Source organism: Myxine glutinosa, chromosome 5 (assembly GCF_964187855.1).
Source record: "Myxine glutinosa chromosome 5, kmMyxGlut1.1, whole genome shotgun sequence".
Lineage (NCBI taxonomy): Eukaryota > Metazoa > Chordata > Myxini > Myxiniformes > Myxinidae > Myxine > Myxine glutinosa.
In genome coordinates, this window is record NC_136265.1 from 24,361,083 (window position 1) to 24,383,216 (window position 22,134).

The window sequence follows — 22,134 nt, forward strand, 5'->3', positions numbered from 1 at the left end:
AAATAGTCTGTATTTAGATAAAAACAAACAAACATCAGATTACAGAAGAAACCTTGTTCGTGCAAAAACAGTCTTGTTTTCTTAATGGAAGCATTTTTGACACAAAAGCTTGTTGTTACCTCCGCCCCCTGAGGTGGATGAAGGTTATGTTTTCACCCCTGTCTGTTTGTTTGTTTGTTACTTGCAAAAATCGAAGATTTTTCAAATATATTGGTCGGTTGCGTTTGTTATTCTCTGCTTGTTTGTCACTCGCATACAAGTCACAATTCCAAACCGATCGTCATGAAACTTCACCAGGTTGTAGAGGTCGTCACAATTGAGAAGCCTATTGATTTTGAGGTCAAAGGTCATCTGGAGGTCAGATTTCTAAAATCCTCAATTTTAATCTGATTGACTTGCAAATTGAACAGCCTTTGCACATTGTCACTGAATGGGAAACCAACTATTCGAGGTCAAAAGGTGAAAGGTCAACTCAAGGTCAAACTTCCAACATCATCAATTTTCATCTGATTGACTTGAAAATTGAACAGCCTTTGCACATTGTCACTAAATAGGGAAACCAACTATTTATGAGGTCAAAAGGTCAACTCAAAGTCAAACTTCTAAAATCATGAATTTCAATCCGATTGACCCGAGCTTTGATTAACGCCATCAATTTTAATCTCAATTAAATTGACAATTTGATGTATCCATGGCAATCTTTTTGGGGGTGAAGGGTGGATTTTGCAAGTATCGTGCTCTGCGTGACGTCTTCCTGTTTGTCTCTGTGAACAAAATATCTCAAAGTTGTGGACGGATTCGGACGAAATTTGGCGGAGATGTAGTGTATGTGACAACGACGAAATGATTAGAGTTTGGTGAAGATCCGGATTTGGATCCGACTAATATAATTTTTAAAGTGATTCTTCACCATTGTGAAATCGGGCCAAAAACGATACATAGCAGGACATCTCAAAGTTATGGGCGGATTTGGATGAAACTTGGTCGACCGGTTGGGTGTATGACAAGGACAAATAGATTCGATTTTGGTGAAGATCTGCATATGTATTTGGATATGAGAATTATTTTAATTTTTTTACGTGATTCTTCACCATTGGGAGATGGGGCCAAAAACGATACATAGCAGGATATCTCAAAAGGTTATGGATGGATTTGACGAAACTTGGTGGACACTTTGTGTGTGTGACAAGGAAGAATCTATTCGATTTTGGTGAAGATCTGAACATGGATTCGGATATGATAATTATTTATTTTTTAAGTGATTCTTCACCATTGGGGGATCGGGCCAAAAACGATACATAGCAGGATATCTCAAAAGTTATGGACGGATTTGGACGAAACTTGGTGGATCGGTTGGGTGTGTGACAGGAACGATTCGATTCGATTTTGGTGAAGATCTGAATATGGATTCGGATATGAGTATTATTTAATTTTTTACATGACTCTTCACCATTGGGAGATATGGCCAAACACGATACATAGCAGGATATCTCAAAACGTTGTGGATGGATTTGGACGAAACGTGGTGGACCGGTTGTGTGTGACGTGGACAATTCGATTTGATTTTGGTGAAGATCTAATTATGGATTCTGATACTAGAATTATTTAATTTTTTGTGTCATTCTTCATCATTGAGAGGTAGCCGATCCACGATCGTAACATAAAGGTTCTTTTTATCCTTCTTAGCCTATCCGATCGTGTCCGAGATCATCACCACGTGATCAAGACAAGAAACTGGTATCCGGATCTGGATCTTCACCAAAGTCGATCCAATTCTTCCTCGTCCCACTCAACCTGTCCACTGAGGTTCCTCCGAATCCGTACACATAACCTGCGGAGGTAATAATAACTCAAGCGATCGTGAATGGACGTCCCTTTTGTTGTTTTCTTTCTTCGTCCTCCAACATGTCGGCGGCACACAAATTGCTGACGTCACTAACAACTTCCGTTGGAATTCCGTGTGGATATTTCTTCTGCTTCAACACCGTGAGCCCGTGACCTGGGTGTATCGCGTCAGCTGAAGTTATCCAATCTCCCTTTGACCTTCTCTATATCGGAAAGTTTTTTTTCCCTCAATTGAAACTTGAAAGTGAAAATCTGAAACAGGAATCGTGGGTTTGATCTTGATCCGAGCCCGAGCAATCACAGGAAGGGTAAACCTGTGTTACACTGTTACTTCCGGTGAAACAAACCACGTGGTTCGGCGACCCAAGAGGTGAAGACCGAGGACGGGATCATGGACCGAGAACCCCTAAACTGCGCCCACGATCCGAGCTCGTCGGGTCCTCATGGAGGAGACGGAGGGGGTTCAGAAGGGGCTGCTGGGATCTGGGGGTTCAAGATTCTGGACGTTCAGGACCTTCGTGAAGGAGGGGACGAGCCCGACGTGCTAACAGGTACATTGATCTTGTGTACATGTCATAATTTCGTGAGTGCACATCTATTTATGACGTACACATGGAGGTTGCTTCTGTGAAGTGAGTTCTCCACGGAAGCTGCAGGTAGGTGTCCCCTACCCCCCCCCCCCCCCCTCCGACAAGGTCGGACAAGTGTGACGTTCGACTGAACACCGACCGACCGATCATCCGTCCATGTACTTTTATATTCTCTATATTTCATAAACCGTTGGCGTTGAACATTTAGCTTTCAAATTACAGGTATCTATTCCTAATGACATATTATCTCAACCTGAATTGGCGACGGTGATTGGCTGAATAATGTTTAATTTCAATTAAATAGTGACCAAACATAACGTGGTTAGCTGTGTGACTATATGTCTATTAATTACGTACTGTTGGAAAATACCTTTCGACCCCTTAGGACTTGGAGCTTAGACCTTTGAAGACCCTTTAAGTTCCCCAAGACCCTTAAGACCACCAAGATCCCGAAGGACCAGAAGACCCTTGAAAACCCTGGAAATCCAGACGACCCAAAAGACCATGAAGACCTAAATGACCACAAAACTCCCTAAGACCCAAAGGACTATTAAAGACCCCAAATACTCTTAAAGACCCAGAGAAGCCAAAAGACTATGAAGACCCCGAAGACCCTTAACGACCCAGAGGAACCAAAAGACCCAAAATACCTTGCGGACTCAAAATATCCCAAAGACCCTGAGGACCCAAAGGACCCTTCAATATCCCAAAGACCCAAACGACACAGAGGACCTTGAAGACACAAATACCCTGAAGACCATTAAAGACCACAAGGACCCTTAAAACCCCAAAGACCCATAAGATGCTTTCGACCCACTAAACCAGCTTGGACCCTTGACCATTTTGAGCTTTACATCACATGGACCTTTTTAGATTACAAATAAATTACATATAAATAATATCACCAATATTACAAATAAATTACAAATAAATAATGTCACCAATATTACAAATAAATAATATCACCAATATTACAAATAAATAATATCACCAATATTACAAATAAATTACAAATAATAATATCACCAATATTACAAATAAATAATATCACCAATATTACAAATAAATAATATCACCAATATTACAAATAAATATCACCAATATTACAAATAAATAATATCACCAATATTACAAATAAATTACAAATAAATAATATCACTAATATTACAAATAAATAATATTGTTGTGGTTTTGAGAATAAAGGCAACCCCCCTTTAGTTAGTTGCACCACAACATGTAGCCTTGCTTTAGTTCAGTTATTTCTTATTGAATGTTAAGTATAGTCTCCTTCCCAGTGTTCGTATGCGTTGAGACAGGTAAGTAAGGGTAGGCCTCATTGGGCCTGGAATGCCATGTGCTGGGCCTAGAGCAAGTCGAGGAGGCCCGAGAGAGGAGCCGGAGGGAGTGGCTGGCAAGCAGCAAACAGCCAATGGGGCTAAAGGGTAGTGGCCAACAACGGCAGCCAATGGGAGCTAAAGGGGAGTGGCCAACAACGGCAGCCATGGGAGCTAAAGGGGAGTGGCCAGCAACGGCGGCCAGGGGAGGCCCTTGGAACATTCTGGTGGGACTCCGGGGGGGAGGGCTATAAAACCCGGCCCGGATCCCGGATCCCGGATCTCTCTCTCTCAAGCTCTGTAAGGTCGAAGTCTGAGCAAGAAGCTCTCAGCGCTCTCTCTCATTTTGGATCTCATTAACTCATTTTGGATCCATCTCGGTAATTTTGGCCAAAGATTTGCCTGATCCCAGTTCAACTCGGAACTCGGATAAATGTCTATTCTATAATCCATATATAAAAGGAGCCACGTTTCTCCAACTAAAGGGTTTATGCTGTCATTGAATAATAAAAATGGTACCATTGGAAATGGTATCATGTTGAATGTGATTGTTTGGTTGTATTGTGATTGTTTGGCGGCTTGTTTGGTTGTATAGGTACCTAACAGGAGTACCTGGCGTTGCGGGGGGAGGGGGGGGGGGAGAAAGATATACTACAAAAACATATTTTGGGGTGGGGGAGTGGGGCTTTGACAGGCCCCTCTGTTTTGGGGGAGGAGGTGGGTAGGGAAGGGGGAAAAATGTACCATGCAAAGAGTGCTTCATAACCTCAGTGTTGCACAAGTAAAAAATAAAGGAAATTGTTATACACTCTGCTACCATCACCAGGTGGCGCAACACGATACACATTTACATAGATAATTTACGCCCTTCTCCCGGTCCCCCACACCCCCGCACTAGGCCACGGCCACATAGCCAATGTTACCCCCGAGACAAAGTTGTATTTGTATTTGTATCCCGAGTAAAGTATGAAAGTGTTTATAGCTGGAGTAGCCGGCGTTGCTCAAGCGAAAAATAAACATTAACATCTTTGAAATGAGGGCAAATATAATGGAAAAGCAATTACATCCAAATCAGAATCCATCACAAATGTCAAATCATCATTTTACCTTTTCATTGAATATCTGCTGCTGAATGTGGCGTTCATCACGTTTCTGAGTTAAGTATGATGACGTTCAGGAAGAAGAAGAAGCCTTACCACCAACTTTGACCACTTCGGAATTGTTTTGTTATTTGTGTTCAAATGTCTGGTGATTGTTTTGTATTTATTTGTGTGAACATGTACTTGTAAATAACTGTCATTAATCAAAAAGGTTTAGGCACTATGGAGCAAAAAAAAAATTAATCCAAAAAAACAAAAAAAAATTCAAACTTTTGTTTTTGCCGAAAACAATCCCAGGCACTCACTGATGAACCTCTGGAAGTTTGACGAAAATCCGTTCAGCTATCTTTGAGAAAAATGGCGATACACCGACCAACGGCTCTCTTATATAGTAGATAAATAAATCAAACAATTTGTTCACAAAGTTGCCTAATTTAAAAGCCTCTTCCTGTGTCTGAAGACAAGAATAACAAGAAGCGCTATTGGTGTGTTCACACGGTGGTTTGAATGGAAACATTTATTAGCACCTGACCGACATGGACCAAATTTGGTACGATACATCAGAGCATAAAGGTCTCATGGGGCTGTGCTCCCCATCCGGATCCGCCTCCGATAAGAGGCTGAAAAAGGGGGGTTTTGCCTCAAATCCAGTTAATTTATTTTAAAATCTTCTCAAAAGCTGTGGGGAAATAGCCTTTGACCCCACGGCACTATTTTTTAAATTGCTGGCACCATACAAATTGTAAATTGCTCGGGTTTCCTGAATCAGAAAAACTATGGTGTGAGGTCTTCATTGCACATTTAGTGGTGTTTTTGGCCCAATTAAGACACGGAATTAGTTTGTCGTTTTGTTATACTTACACGTTATACTTATACGTTTTGTTAGACATATTTGGGGTGGGGATAGAAATCTTGTATGTTTTTGGTGTTCCTTAAGAAATTTTCTGAAGTGTACCTACAGATAAAACGTTATGCGACAATGTAAAAAAAAAAAAAAAATATCCAACGTGGCCGCTACTATAAGTCAGAATGACCTAATTTTGCAAAAGTTCACACTGTAGTCAACAACAACAACAACAGGCATTTTAAGGTCATTTTCCCTGCTAGAGCGGGGGTTAGCCTTGCGGTCCCCATGACAATCTTCTCCATTTTGCCCTATTTTCTGCAGGGGGTCATCGACTGTAGTCATTAAAAAAAAATTCTCACAATAAAGATTGATGTGAAAAACATTGTTTACTGGATAATATAATTTATAACTATTTCTTGTTATTTCACACTCGATTATGCACCTGTCCAAACGCCCTCCACGCCCCACAAACAACAACACAACCCCCAAGAGATGTGCTCTGTATAATGCGACGGTCAGTGTCTGTGCATGTCCACCTCCATAATGTCCAATGTTTTTACACAGCATTGTTTAATTTGATACAGTTCCCATGTAACAATAATTGGATCTAAATGCTGAACACCACCTGTATTAGATCATCAAGATCATGCTCTGAGCTAACATTTGATTTTGTGCAGGTAAAATGGGTCCAGCAGAAGCTGTATGTCTCTCTGGTAACGCTCATCGTACTTCAAATGGCATCCAGGTGAAGGAAGACCTGAGTGAAGTTTCTCGCTCTGCACAAAGTGAGTATGGTGAGGCTTGTGAAGTTCAGAAGAGTTCTTTGGATTATTTCCATATATACACAAAGAATTAAGTTAAGCACCCCTACACAAAGAATTAAGTTAAGCACCCCCTAATCCTGTCCTGAACCTGAACCCCCTCGAGCACGTTTGGGACATGTTGGGACGACAAATTGCGAAGATGGTCCCTCCAATAGCCAATCTGGATGAATTGGAACGTGCATTACATCGGGAATGGAACAACCTGCCACAGCAACGCATACGACGGCTTACAGGGTCTATGAGACGTAGGGTTGAGTCAGTGATCCGATCACGTGGGTCCTACACATGTTATTGACGCAAAGATCGCTAGAGGTCTTCTCAGAACAATGACTGTACGTTAGAAAACATAAACGTCATCCACACTGTCCGTGATGGACCTATAGCTCCATACTTAAATTGAGGTGAAAATATGCCTAAAATTCCCAAAAAATTTCACCTTAAATTATTCCGAATAAAATATTGAAAACGGCATGATTGTTATGTTTTTATGTGACCATAATATCACTTCTCCAGAAAATATAGCAATATCATGGGTATATTACACTGTTTTGACGACAACAAACTTGTAATGTGCGAGGTTGTAAAAAAACGGGGGGGGTGCTTAACTTAATTCTTTGTGTATATATATTGTTACAGACGTGGCTTGGATGTTATTTACCGAGCGGTTTTATGGTATGACCACGTCTGCACAAGTTACCCGATTGTGCCCGAACGTTGACTAGTCGCGCGATGCTGGCTCAATAAGAAAAAGAAGACACCCGGCTGGATTACAATAACACAATACGACACCAATGTTTCAATTCTCAAGACCTCCGGAGGAGATTATATTCGTACGGAAAGGTTAGATTACAGGGGCTAGAGGTATATTACAGGAAGACGGGCACTTAGACACAATCTTATATTATTCCCCAACAGACGACAGGCAAACGGGACAAGGCTGACTCACACGGGGGTTGATGAAAAGGACAGCGGGTATCGATGGCTCAAGGTGCACTCTTGGCTCAAGGACAGGGTACAGTACGGTCCGGTCCGGTCCAAAGATGCGGGGAGGTATCGTCGCGCTGGGGGTGGCGGTGGCTTCTCTCTCCAAGCTGAGGCGCATCTCACGTCACATCCGGCGTGGGGCCGCGTATATCCGGCGGGGAGTGACACGCCCTCGGCTCGTTAGCTCCGCCCCAGATGGAATCGGCACGTTGCTTCTCATTGGGTGCGTGGGGGGGTTACTGGCTCCGCCCCTGACGAGGAGCTGACAGCCAGCCCCTTCGGGGTAACGCCGTGGAGCGCATGGTCATGGCGGGTAACCGAGCCGGTGTGAGGACGCACACTCCCCGCCCCTCTGTTGTTGTAGTCGTAGTTGTAGTTGTAATTGTTGTTGTAGTTGTTGTTATTGTTGTTGTTTGGGGAAGAAGATGGGAGGAGGTATGGGAAAGGTCCTAAACTCACTACTGATGCCATATAATCACATTCTGGTGCAACGAAGAGTCATAATTAATGGAAACGAGGCCTTAACTGACATAGATTAAGAATAACTAGGAAGATGTCCGAAAGTTGTCTACGTGTGGTGCGGTGGACCTGGGCACGACATTTAATGGGGGAATAAGGGGAAGGTCGGCTCTACTGATTGTTGTTTACATGCAATGGGACTAGGGAATGGGGGATTGGGGAAAGTTGGGGGAGTATTGGAGAAAATAGGGGAATATTTACAAGCGGATATGGAGGCCAAATTCCATATTCGCAACATTGCACCCTTCTCTACCCTTGGGGCGTCCCGACCCGATAAATTTTTACCTACTTTAGTGTGGCACGCAATGTAGTTCCCTCTACTATTAACTCTACCCTGAGTGCGACAGTTTTACAGATATTCACCAATGAGTAAATATGTCCCCCTGCGACGTTGCACCCTTCTCCTCACAGAAACACACCCACAGGATAACCGAATCCGGAAAGAATTCTCAAACTAAACATACAGCCGGTAGGGAGCATTATTTACAAGATTACGCTGATATCTACACTACGATCCAGGACCTGTTTTTGGAGGAACACATGCAGATGTTATGCATAGAGAGAGCGCGCTTGCCAACATCGATACACCAACCCACGAGTGCTCTGTGGCCGACGGCCTTTAATAACGTGCAGAGCACCCTTCCCGAGCATCAACAGCACCACCCCACCACCAATCGGTGCAGTCACCATTGTTCATTGGAATAAAAATAAATTCGACAACCCCTAACCCTGCAGGTGTCTCTTGCTCTTCGTGTGGCCTTCAGTGGTGTTAATTAACAGTGGTTCACCTTTATGGCATAGGTGCCACGTTGACCCATAGGTCCATCCCCGGGTGGTGCTTGGCCGCAAACGAACTGCGGTCCATTGTGGGTGGCCACAAACATTGCGGTCCATATGGTGTATCGATCCCGGCAGCAAACAGCGAAAGTGCAGGCCCACAACTGCGCAGCCAGCACCTCTCTCTCCTCTCTCTCTACCCCAAAACCAGATCCTCGGAGGTGGGAGACAAAAGAAGAAACAAGTGAGTAAGGTGGTAAGGGCGCAAAAGTGCACGCAATGTAAGGTGATGCACACTGGGGGCACATGGGAACCAGGTGAGACAGGTACGTTCCTATCGTACGCCGCCCCCCCCCCCCCCACCAGGTAACCTACATGGCCCCTCCCTTACCCCTTACTGTATCCACACAACACAACACTACCCATAAACATCTACTTTACAAATCAACATACATCCCTACTGTCTTCCCCGTTCCTCCCATATACCAAATTCGTCTTCTCTCCCTCCTAACCAATCAAATTTGCCATTTCCAATTCAACATCAGTCCCTCCTAGGGAGGGAGAGATGGAATCACCCCAATGTCTCATCCACGTCGTGATGCGTCTCACAAATCCTCACAATCTCATTTCCTGCAACAAAACAAAGAAAACACAGGTGTGGAGTCATCATCACCACAGGTAAGTGGCTGCGTATGGTGCGACAGGTTCATCAATCCTAACTATTTCCTAAATGACTTTAACAACTTTACACTACCCGGGGTCTTTCTCCGGCCAAACCATTGGCCCTCTTACACTACGGGTTCTAAAAACCAACTCCCATTGGCCAAACTGTGGTGCTCTTCAATTTGGGGTCTCACTCCCCCGATTCATCTCCCGGTGCCCTCGTACAATTTCTGGGCTGCGACGTGTACCTCTCCCAGTGGGTCTACCCACCTGCACACCTCCACCACTGCAGTTGCCTCCGAGCTTACCTGCTCCTTACCCTAACCTAACTAACTGGGGCAGGCCCTCTGGCGCTCTCCCCACTCGGTGCCCTCTCTGGCACTGGGCTACCCGATCCACACCCGGGATCCTCAGGCACCCACTCACAACTACCGGCTCCCAGAGCCCACCTGCGGCCTCACCTGGCCGACATCCTCACAGTGGTGGAGTGCCCAACCAACTACACACACTAACAGGCTACACGCCCAGCCATTTCCACCACACTAATGCACCCATCCACAACACCATTCTGCAACCGCACCACAAATGCCAATATCCAACCACAATTTACCTGTACCCTCTACCTAACACTTACACTACCCGCCCCGGGTACTCGTGAAAGGGGTCCACTCTTCCCCCATCCACACCTTCGCACCATGCACACCACTCCGTACCACTTACTCCAACTCTCTCCACACACCTGTACTTGCACACCTGTGCTCTCACACTTGGTGCCACCTGCACCCTTCTCTCCCCAAGCGCATTCGCGCTGATCCACACACTCACGACTCATACACTGCTCCACACACCTGTCCAATTGCACACCTGTGCAATCACACCTGTTCCATCCTCACACACACGGCATCATCTCAGCTAACTACTCCCTTCTGAAACTTGCGCTTCCCAGTCGTCCCTTTAAACTATTGCGCTCCCACGTCATTATCATCCACACTAATCTACCTGCGTCCCCACTACAGGTATCAGTCACTAACTAACCTTAACGTTACCTAAGGTCATCTTCTCTAGATCCCTACACACAATATCCTAACCCACCCGGGCTAGTTTTCACTGCCATACACCCCATAAGCTATTGCTCCTTTGCCCCCCCTCAGGGGAAGGGTGGCAGGGATGCCATCCCACCACATCGGGGGTCTCTCACTACCAATTTTGCACATCAAATTTCAACAAATTAAAAATTTGCCAATCACTACCCATCATCTGCCAATCACTACTGCCAATCCCTTGCCAATCGTCAAATTTTGTTTTTCTCTAATTTTGGGTCCAAAACACTAACCTCATCACCCAGTCGACTCACTAATACCTCTCGGTGCGCCAATCCCTGTCCAAAGCCCGGCTTCGTAAAGCCAAGCAATGGATGCTGGTTGTTTTGTGCCAGCGGCTGGATGCGTCCGGCACTCGGTGCAGGGACGGGGGCTTACCCGGGCCGAGATCCCACGCATCACCTCGGCGTGGAGCCATCCAATGTCCCGATCTCGACCTGCCGGCACGTCTCAACAAAACGTGGTCGCCATGACGACCCTTCCTATCCAGCCGCCCGCTCCGCCTAGTGGAGCACGGACGCGGCCGTTCAAAGCGAGGCCCGGCACGCACCGAGGGCCCGATTCGGCTATAAGTCGTTCTAAACTCTATCCCGTCTAACGTCGATGCTTCACCTGGACGCTTACACCCCGCAGCCCGTTCCTTGCTCACACATCCCGCCGTGCCCATGCTCCTCGTACCTTTCCTTACACACCCAGGTACACCCATTCCACTCACAGCCTTGGTCACACACCTGACCACCGAACACTTTGGCACACATTCGTTGGTAGCACACCTCACCAACACACCTCTTCGCACCCCCTCCTCTGTCACCTCCTCTGTGACAATCACAGGTGTGCCCTCATTCGCACACCCAACCACGTGCCTCACCACCAACTCCAGCGTGCATTCCCACTCACGCTCTACCATTCCAGGTGTGCATCCTTCCATCCCAGGTGTACATCCTCGCTCACCTGTCACAACTAACTCACGCTCCATGTCACTCTCACTACTTTCACCTCCATTCCTGACAACTCACTCACCCTTACTCTTGACAGCACACTCTTTCCCCATGCACCTGTCCGTCACACACCTTTCTCGCGCACACTCTCCCGTTACACCCTCTGTAACACTCACCACAGGTGGACACTCTTCCTTACTTCTGACAGCGCACTCTTTCCTCATGCACCTGTCCGTCACACACCTTTCTCGCGCACACTCCTGCGCACACTCTCCCGTCACACCCTCTGTAACACTCACCACACCACGCTTCCATGTGCTCCCTCGCACACGCGCTACGACCGACTCACTCTCGCCAGCACACTCACTCCTTGGCACGCACTTTTTCCTCACACACCCCAGAGTCGGACTTTCTCGCACACCTCCTTTTTCGCACACCAGACCTGTCGCACACTTCACCAACGGCCTCTCACGAACATCCGGGTCTATCTCGACCCCCAAGCTTATTAAATCACCTGGCGCATCATACGCACGACCATATTGGTCACCACTTACACCGGGTCCTCTTCCTCTTCGCTTCTCCTCCATCACCTGCGAATCCCTCATCCGGTTAACGAGCACATCACGATCCAAACACAGACTTTGGACCAATTCTTTTATCTCCTCTTTTATCTCTTTGTTATCCCCTCTCCGTCGCTTCTTAATTTCGCTCACCCCTTCTTCCACTTCTTCTAATTTGTGCCTCACCTCTTTTATTCCCCGGTACGTCTCCTCAAGCTCGTCCTCCAAGGCTACCTTGACCGTTTCCATGTGCGTCCTCACCTGCCGGTCCTTCGTCTCCATTACCTCTATCACCTCGTCCAACCTCGTTGTCAGTCCCTCACGTACTATCTGACATTCCCTCTTTGTCGCTATTAAGTCGTTTTTTATGTCGTTTTGTGTCGCTTTTAAACCTCCTAATACTGCAGTGTTCCTTTGAACCTGCTCCGTTAGTCCTTTTTGTCCCTCCGTCAGCTGTTCCACCTCCTGCGTCAGGTCCTCTATGCCCCCTTGTAACTTTACAGTCCCCTTTCTCACCTCCTTTTCCATGTGCTCCTCACAGTGCCTCACCTCCTCGCGCACTCCTCCGACCTCCTCACTCACTCCTCTTCTGATCTCCTCTCCCATCACTTGCATCTCCTGCCCAGATGCCACCCTCATCTGCTCCATTTCCTCCCTGTGAGCATCCAGTTTGGTTTCTACCCCCATTCTGACCCCCTCTATCTGCTGCTCCATTTGTTTAACTTCCCTTTCCGCTTGGTCCCTCATGTCCCTCAATTTGCCTTCCATACTGTTTTCTAACCCCTCTAACCCATTTTTCACTCCCTCTATCTGATTCTCCTGGGCAGCCATTCTATTTTCTACCCCCTCTAACCCCTTTTGCATCCCTTCCATTTGATTCTCTTGAGCGGCCATTCTGTTTTCTACCCCCGTTAACCCATTTTTCACTTCTTTTATCCCGTTGTCTAACCCCTCAAAATTATTGTCTAACTTCTCACTGGTACCCCTCGCTTCGTCCCTCATTACCCCCATTTGGTTTCCCATTACCCCCATTTGGTTTTCCAATCGCTCACTATTCTTTTCCATAAGGGCCGTCATTTGTATAAAAAAAAGTTCCAATCTTCCCAGCGGCGCTACTTCGGTCGCGGGCACGGTGACCAGCGAGGCGCCTTTTTGCGCGCCTGAAGCATCGTGCGCGAGAGCGCCATTTTGTGCACCTGCTACCCCCGCTGTTTCGCTCTCCTCATGTCCCTCATGTCCCTCAATTTGGTCCTGGACCGACCCTGCCTCACTCTCCCCTACCGGACCCCAGCCGTCTTGACCCGCCATAGCGCGACTTTCAAAATTCGGTTTTTTATTTTATTTTCGTAAAACAAATTCAAATTTCGCCGTTATAATTTCGCGCGGGAAACGCGCTCCGAATCGATTCTACTTGTTACCAATTTGGGCCTAATAAATTTAGTCCCGGGTTCGAATTCCACTCCTCGACACCAATTGTTACAGACGTGGCTTGGATGTTATTTACCGAGCGGTTTTATGGTATGACCACGTCTGCACAAGTTACCCGATTGTGCCCGAACGTTGACTAGTCGCGCGATGCTGGCTCAATAAGAAAAAGAAGACACCCGGCTGGATTACAATAACACAATACGACACCAATGTTTCAATTCTCAAGACCTCCGGAGGAGATTATATTCGTACGGAAAGGTTAGATTACAGGGGCTAGAGGTATATTACAGGAAGACGGGCACTTAGACACAATCTTATATTATTCCCCAACAGACGACAGGCAAACGGGACAAGGCTGACTCACACGGGGGTTGATGAAAAGGACAGCGGGTATCGATGGCTCAAGGTGCACTCTTGGCTCAAGGACAGGGTACAGTACGGTCCGGTCCGGTCCAAAGATGCGGGGAGGTATCGTCGCGCTGGGGGTGGCGGTGGCTTCTCTCTCCAAGCTGAGGCGCATCTCACGTCACATCCGGCGCGGGGCCGCGTATATCCGGCGGGGAGTGACACGCCCTCGGCTCGTTAGCTCCGCCCCAGATGGAATCGGCACGTTGCTTCTCATTGGGTGCGTGGGGGGGTTACTGGCTCCGCCCCTGACGAGGAGCTGACAGCCAGCCCCTTCGGGGTAACGCCGTGGAGCGCATGGTCATGGCGGGTAACCGAGCCGGTGTGAGGACGCACACTCCCCGCCCCTCTGTTGTTGTAGTCGTAGTTGTAGTTGTAATTGTTGTTGTAGTTGTTGTTATTGTTGTTGTTTGGGGAAGAAGATGGGAGGAGGTATGGGAAAGGTCCTAAACTCACTACTGATGCCATATAATCACATTCTGGTGCAACGAAGAGTCATAATTAATGGAAACGAGGCCTTAACTGACATAGATTAAGAATAACTAGGAAGATGTCCGAAAGTTGTCTACGTGTGGTGCGGTGGACCTGGGCACGACATTTAATGGGGGAATAAGGGGAAGGTCGGCTCTACTGATTGTTGTTTACATGCAATGGGACTAGGGAATGGGGGATTGGGGAAAGTTGGGGGAGTATTGGAGAAAATAGGGGAATATTTACAAGCGGATATGGAGGCCAAATTCCATATTCGCAACAATATCTATATTTTTTACTAGCAAAGAACCCATCAGTGACAATTCTAAATTTAAGGTCTTCTATGGTACAGGTACAGGTGATACTAGACTACGAGAGAGTTCATCGAACAGTTTACCCCACGTAGTCTTGAGAAAAAAGACATGGGAAAGGTTGTTTAACTACCAGGTATGCAGATAGGGTAAACAAATGATCTCACTCCTCTCTGCACATGTGCGGTAGTGATAAATTCAGAGCCAAATTATGGTAAAACAGCAAACTTATCTTCCTGTTCATGTTCCAATTTGTGTTTAAAATATAACATTCAATTTAAATAAGTTGTTCCTTGATCATAAATTACTAAGACAGACGGACGGATATGTACGAATTGCTTTTCGCTTTGCATGCCGCGGGGTAAAACAAAAAAAGGACTGGGAGCAATGACTTTGGTGAAGGAAGCAACGGAATGTCGTGTGAGAACGTGGCCACTGGTGAGTCAGAGAACAACATGCACCATTTGTGCAACTCATTCACAGGAAAGAGACGCTGCGAGTCCAACAAAACCATTAGGTGCGTCACACAATCTGAGAATCCACGTGTCCGACACATCGATTGAGAAACGTCTGTCAAAGGAACACTTGAATGTACACAACACTGCAAGATGCGGCGTACATTGGCACCTCCGCCAGACTCAACAGTTTGTTTTGTATCACATGGGATCTGATCCGGATCCATACCTGAACCAACATCGAATCGACTTGTTCTCGACATCTAACCAACTCATCCACCAAGTTTTGTCATAATCGGTCCCCAACTTTTTGAGATATTGTGCAATATATCGGTTTTAACTCAATGGTGAAGAATCGCTTTAAAAAATTAAAATTCGTATATCCAGATACAGTTTCGGATCTTCAATGAAGTCAAATCAATTCAAACTTGTCACACACCCAGCCTCTCCAAGTTCCATCCAAATCCGTTCACAACTTTTTGAGATATTGTGCTATACATCGTTTTTTTCCCCCTATCTATCAATGGTGAAGATTCAGATGAAAAATTATCGGACCCAGATCCATATCCGGATATTCACCGGAATCTAATAATTTCGTCCCTGTCACACACCCAACATCTCCACCAAATTTCTTCTGAATCCGTCCACAGCATTTTGAGATATCCTGTTCACAGACAGACAAACAGACAGGGGTGAAAATATTGTTACGGACACGGCTTAAGATGTTATGATGGGCCGAGCGGAATGGCCGCCGTGTTCGCACAGTTTACCCGATTACCCCCAACTCACCCGATTCCACTCGAACGTTGGCCAAATCGCGCTACGCTAAATCAATGAAGGAAAGGACACAACGGCTGGGATAAATGAAACGACACAAGGGGTACAGTTCTCAAGACCTCCGGAGGAGGATATAATTGGTGGTGTAGAAAAGGGGTAGATTACAAGGTAAGAGGTAAAGCACAGAAGAGATAGGCACTTAGACACAATCTTATCTATCCCAGACAGACCACAGACAAACGGAACAAGACTGACTTACACAGGGATTGATGGCAGGGAAGGACAGGCAGTCGATAGCACAAGGTGCACCTTGGCTCAGGGGCAGAATCAAACACGGTCCGGTCCAGAGATGCGGGGAGGTATTGCAGCGCTCGGAGGTGGCGTCCTTCTCTCTCCAAGCTGAGGGCGCATCTGACGTCACCTCCCTCTTCCTGCGCATGCTCAGCGGGGAGTGACACGCCCTCGGCTCGTTGGCTCCGCCCCAGATGGGATCGGTCCGCCGCTTCTATTGGGTGCGGGGGGTTACCGGGCTCCGCCCTTGACGACGAGCTGACAGCGAGCCCCTACTTGGTAACCCCGTCGAGCACATGCTCGATGGCGGCTCGTTGGAAAGGCATGGTGCACTCACAACACCCCCCACCAACCAAGCCGGAGTGAGGACGCACACTCCCCGCGCCGCCGCCGCTGTTGTTGTTGTTGCTGTTGCTGTTGTTGTTGCTGAACCATGAGGAAGAGCTGCGGGGAGGTATTGGGAGGTCCTAAACTTCCTAACGGTGCCATACAATCACATTCTGGTGCAACGAAGAGTCAGAATTAATGGAAACGAGTCCTTAACTGACATAGACTAAGAATAACTAGCAAGATGTCCTATAGTTGTCTACGTGAGATGCGGTGGACCTGGATGCGACATTTAATGGGGGAAATAGGGGAAGGTCGGGTCTACAGAGTGTTGTTTACAGAAAATGGGACTAGGGAATGGGGGATTGGGGATAGTTGGGAAGTATGGAGGAAATAGGGGAATATTTACAAGCGGATATGGATGGATGCCAATCTCATATCCGCAACAATATAATTTCCATCCACCTTCGATGGTGGAGGTAAACATATACATGTGTATATGTATATGTTTGTGTGTGTGTATATATATATATATATTGTTGCGGATCTCCAAAACATCGGCCTTCCCCTTATGAAGGGGGGATTAATCCCCTTGTCCTTTTACTGGCCGACGCGACCCCGGGGCTATCACGTTCCTTCCGGTCGGTGTTAAATAGGGTTGTTGGTCGAATTAGTCCTATTACCTAAGTACTAACACCGGCCGTGAAGCAAGGAAAATAACCCCACCCAAACCACAGCGTTAGTGGACACGCCGAGCTAAGCGAGCCGCGATCCGGGCCGTTAGCAGGTACTAAACCCGATTCGAGCGGTTGTCATTCGTGCCACGCTTACCCAATTGAGAAATCACTAAAGGGCCTTTCTCATTGGCGGAGACGTCGCCGCGACTGCCACGACTGATGAGTCGCGGCAACTCGGGCGACTCGGGAGACCAAAAAATGGCTTGCGCTCTCACCAAGGCGACGCCAGGGCGCCGTCTACGCCAGGGCGATGATATTCATCACTACTCCTTTCGCTACATTTTTTACATATTTTTGCATGTATTTATTTTAATGCAATTAAATATAAATTCAATGCAATTTAAATATACACACACATGTAGGTAGGGGCTTCTTGATCTCCTCGAAGATGTTCTACATATCAACAAGGAAGGTTTCAACCGCTGCTTTCTTGTATTGGTTATCTTTGTATCTTGCATACGATTTATCGTAAAATTCCGGATGATCCTCCCAGAAGTCAGCCATTTCCTCTTGATGCCCCTCTTTCCAATCATATTGTTTTCTAGTCGGATCGCCGCTGGAACCATGTTCCTCATCTTCTCTAGCATCAACTGCTGCCTCAGCATCCACAAACTGCGCTGAAACTGCTACAACTGCTTCATCCTCCTTCTTGCGCTTCCGGCCCCCACTGCCCTTGGGTGGCATGGTGGAAGGACAGTACTACTCTGGAGTTGGAGCTGTCCCCTGGCAAGACAAGATGATGGTGGGGCCTCTTCCAAGGCAGTACAAGGAGCAGCAGCAGTAGCAGGAACAAGTACCAAATGATGAAGACCTTGACCGGATCCTGTACCTGACTTGGACCAGGAGTGAAGGCGTCTCGATGATGCCAGCACGCGCTCAGTCACGTGGTCTCTAAAGTGGGTCAAGCAGCGTCAAGCAGCGTCACGGAGACGTCGCGGAGACGTCTCCCCAGTCGCGGACAAAATTAGTCTCCGCAACGTCCAAAAAAATCGAACATGTTTGAATTTCCCACGACTTCCCGGAGACCCGGCTAGTCTCCAGGAGACGTTGCGGAGACTCGAGTCGCCACCAGGTCGCCACCTAGTCTCCAGGCCAATGAGATAGGCCCTTTAGACGATCGAATTAGGAAAGACAGGAAGAACAGATTGGTTTATTAACAATTTGGACACAAAGAAGAAGAGGAAGAAAAAATAGCAATGTACAATGAAGAGGAAGAAGCAGATACACAGGGCAGCCTTATACAGTCTTACTTATTCTCTGGACACGGGCCCGTTCACACTCAGACTCACTCTCAGACTCACTCACATGGGGTTTGTCGATGGTCGGGTTGAGGGTCCAAGGGTCCACAGCTCGTCCGGTCCCCGACTCGTACCGTGCAGATGGTGGAAGACGGCAGGCAGCTCTCCACGTGGCGTAGGCGCGAGGCGGACAATTATATATCGGGGGATCGGTAAGTGGCGATTATATTGCGTACGCAATAGGTGTATCGGCGCCTTTATACGCGCTCCCGGTGTCGCGGTGTACAATGCGCCGCCCCCCCCAATGATGTTACCAATGGTGCCTTCCCACAAAAGTCCTTCTGCACGCTGCAGTCCTCTGCAATGCGTGCCGCGCGCCAGTCCTTTGTAAAGCGCAATCGATCCTTTCAAGGCTTGGCACCGCGCGTCTCTCCCTCTCGTAACAACTCCCGAACTCAACAAGCGCCTCTCCCATAACTCAACTCGTTCAAGACTCGTAACTCAACTGAGGTGGGGGGCCTCACGCGAAGGGTTATATTGCCACGCCCAGCGAACCCTCTGGAATGTCCAGCCACACCCTGTCAGGCGATGTCGCCTCAGCCCTGGTTGGCTGTTAAGGGCTTACCGGCTCCGCCTTTGACGGCTGCTTGATGTGGCCACACCCCCACCCTTGCGCTCCGCCCCCTTTTCGGGCCTTACCTCGTGGCATTTGGGCTGGTTCGAGCGGAAGCCCAAGGGCAGCGAATGCTGCTGGCAAAGGAGGTGTATTAGCCAAATCAGGGCACGGGATGGATGCTGCCCAACGAGGTCGATTTGGAGGGAGGCTGCAAAATGGATGAACAGGCCTACTCTTATTTGTTTTACACAACGCAATGCAACTATTGGGAATGGCCTTATCCTAAACACATACTATGAAATAACTAACGTCCTAAGGCGACCTACGTGTTGCATGTGGCCTAACTATGGGGTGCAACCTTTAACCTTTAATGATGTTACCATATATATATATACACACACACACAAACTGCTTGCTTGAGCTAAGTTGCCACGTCGAGAGTCGTGAGTTAACTTATAGCTGCGTTGTTGTCTGTGACGTTAGTACTTGTTTAATTTGGGGATTCTTAAGAAAGTCTTTAAGTGCTACATGAAATTAGTATTATTGTGCTTGAGGTAAACAGTGGGGAATAATAAATATTCTTTATAAAGTTACCTTTCTGTCTTCTCGTATGTTGGTGTCACCCATAAAACAACACGAAGGGTACATCAGCTTCTTTATTTATTTTCTGTCGTGACACCCTCTGGGTTACCAGTGCCCTCACTGCGGTGCCCCCAAGGTCAACACATAACTGATGCGTTCCTGAAAAGTGTGACGAATATTGAAATGACGAAAATCAAAGCAGTTTTTCTCATCTTACTATAATTCACCAAATGTCCATCCGTGTGTCTCTGTCTGTCCGTTCGAAGGTACCGTAAAATCTGCTGAACCGGTCGCAACGATATTTTGGGTGGATAATCCTGGGATCTCCAGGAGTAAAATAGACTATTTAGTTTTCCCAATTTCAGCTTTAGTCTCCAGCATTCTCAGGTTTGGACTCCCGCATGACATTCGCGTTCGCATAACGTTCATTGTGACGATGTTTTCATTGTGACGATGTTGTTTTCCCGGGTGCCGCACAAACGGCTGCACGGATTGCTGCACGGCTGCACTGATCGGACTCGGTGACCTCGGACAAAGACCTTTTATAAGGACACGGGTTGAATCCCTGCTTGAGAGAATTCCAACCCCCTCCCCACCATCTCGGCCGTCTCTCCAACTTACAATCCCATGAGATATGCGGAAAGGACGACCCAAAACCAATATAATTATCATTAAACATCATTCGTATATAAACATCACTAAAAGTAAACAATGACCTCGGCCAAAGTTCAAATGACGTGAGTTTAATCTCTACATGGGAGAATTCCACATAGCTATTTGGGCGGTGTATACGCTAACAGATCGCTGTCTCCATCGATCTTGCCAAGGCCGTAACACCGATCGGCTCAAAATCATTTTAACTGTTGATTTGGAAGTTTTTACAATGAAGGAAACACGTATCGGGAGTACATACGACATCGGGAGTACTAACTGCACGCGACTTCAGTATCAAGCTTAAATCTGTCATGGCGGATCTGAAGAGCGGAATGCCTGGAGAAGTGGTGGGCTACTTCGGCATGAAGGAGGATCAGAAACGTGGACTCCCACACTGCCACATCCTGCTGATACTTGCTCCCGCATGACGTTATTTTCCCGGGTGCCGCACAAACGGCTGCACCGATCGAGATTTAACGGATGTTTATATAAATCGTTTTAAAGAAAAAATGCCTTCAATTTCTGATATTTAGTCTTTTCATTTGGGCCTCCCAATTGAAGCCCCGCCCGTGGGGCGGGTACCGTTGCTCGTGAGAATTAATGGAATAAGGGGGGATGTGTTCTTAACATTGCTACTTCAGGTATTATATTTCACCTTTTACCTGTGATATTACCCTTTTATGATTAAGACAGTAATATTCAAGTACACAAACGTATAAATAAACAAAAAACAAATATCAGAAATATTGAAATAAAAATTTACCTCTTCCGAAATAGTCGAAGCTTGTGGTACGTCCTTCCTCCTTATTTAATGAAGTTCAGCATATTTATAGAATGGAGGCAAACTGAATAACCCAGAAAGATCAACGGCACTTTCACCAGTATCCATTCGATGAATAACATCTAATTTCACTTTCAAGGTAACATTTTTTATGATGCCTCTCCATCAATGTACTGTACATTAGTGCGACGCCAAGTCCAGTAGTTCTTTCGGCAATGTTACGATCTCCCGATTTGGTAATTTAGCGATGCATTCTGGCGTCGTTATCAGTCTTGGTTATTCGGAAAACGCTCTAAAATATAAGGTATGGCTTTTAAAAGCTTATGACTTCCTTCCATCGCATTTTTTTCAGCGTATCTTTTTGTACCCATTTGATGGGATGGCTGTCGTGGAAATCATACAGGTCCACAACTTTGTCCCATAGGTAGGTTTAATCTCAATTGGATCTCTGGCATCATCCTGTAAAAATACAATCATGCAATAGATATCAGGATCTTGGTATCATACAGAGAGGACCGATCATAATAGTCAAAGCAAGCGAGTCTAGCATATACGTACCATTCAAGACTACATGTAAAGTAAATGTCACAGGAGTGGCTCAGCGTCGCGGATGTCCCAGGTTTTATAGACGCCCTTCAGTGGCTGAAGCGAGTATCTCTCCTGGGTTCAACTTTGGTATAATTTCACTACATTCTCCCCGCCGTTAGAACTATACTGCCGCGAGGCAGATCGCAAGCATGCGTCAGCATTAATTGATTGGGGTACGTCATTCCATGTCAGTCGGTCCACCCGTAGCGGTCGGGGTGGCGAACTACCCTGCCAGCCCGTGTCCGGAAACTACCGGGTACGGCGTCCCCAAGCCCGGAGTCCCCTGCGTCGGAGTAGCCGCTGGAGGCAGGTGTCGGAGGGGGCACCTCAGAGCCTTCAGGCAGGGGTGTAGGTGACGACAGAGGTGACGGCAAAGGTTCCATAGAGGAAGC

At 46.9% G+C, this 22,134-nt stretch overlaps 1 protein-coding gene across 1 annotated transcript in view; it reads left to right on the forward strand.

The window, feature by feature from the left end:
- The first annotated feature begins 2,170 nt into the window (after positions 1-2,170).
- Positions 2,171-22,134, forward strand: part of LOC137427837 (uncharacterized) — a 36,722-nt gene continuing 16,758 nt past the window's right edge. Inside the window, exons 1-2 of the mRNA XM_068117599.2 lie at positions 2,171-2,396; positions 6,394-6,501. Of these exons, the coding sequence (XP_067973700.2) occupies positions 2,237-2,396; positions 6,394-6,501 (268 nt within the window). The 5' untranslated portion in view covers positions 2,171-2,236. The remainder of the gene's footprint in view (positions 2,397-6,393; positions 6,502-22,134) is intronic.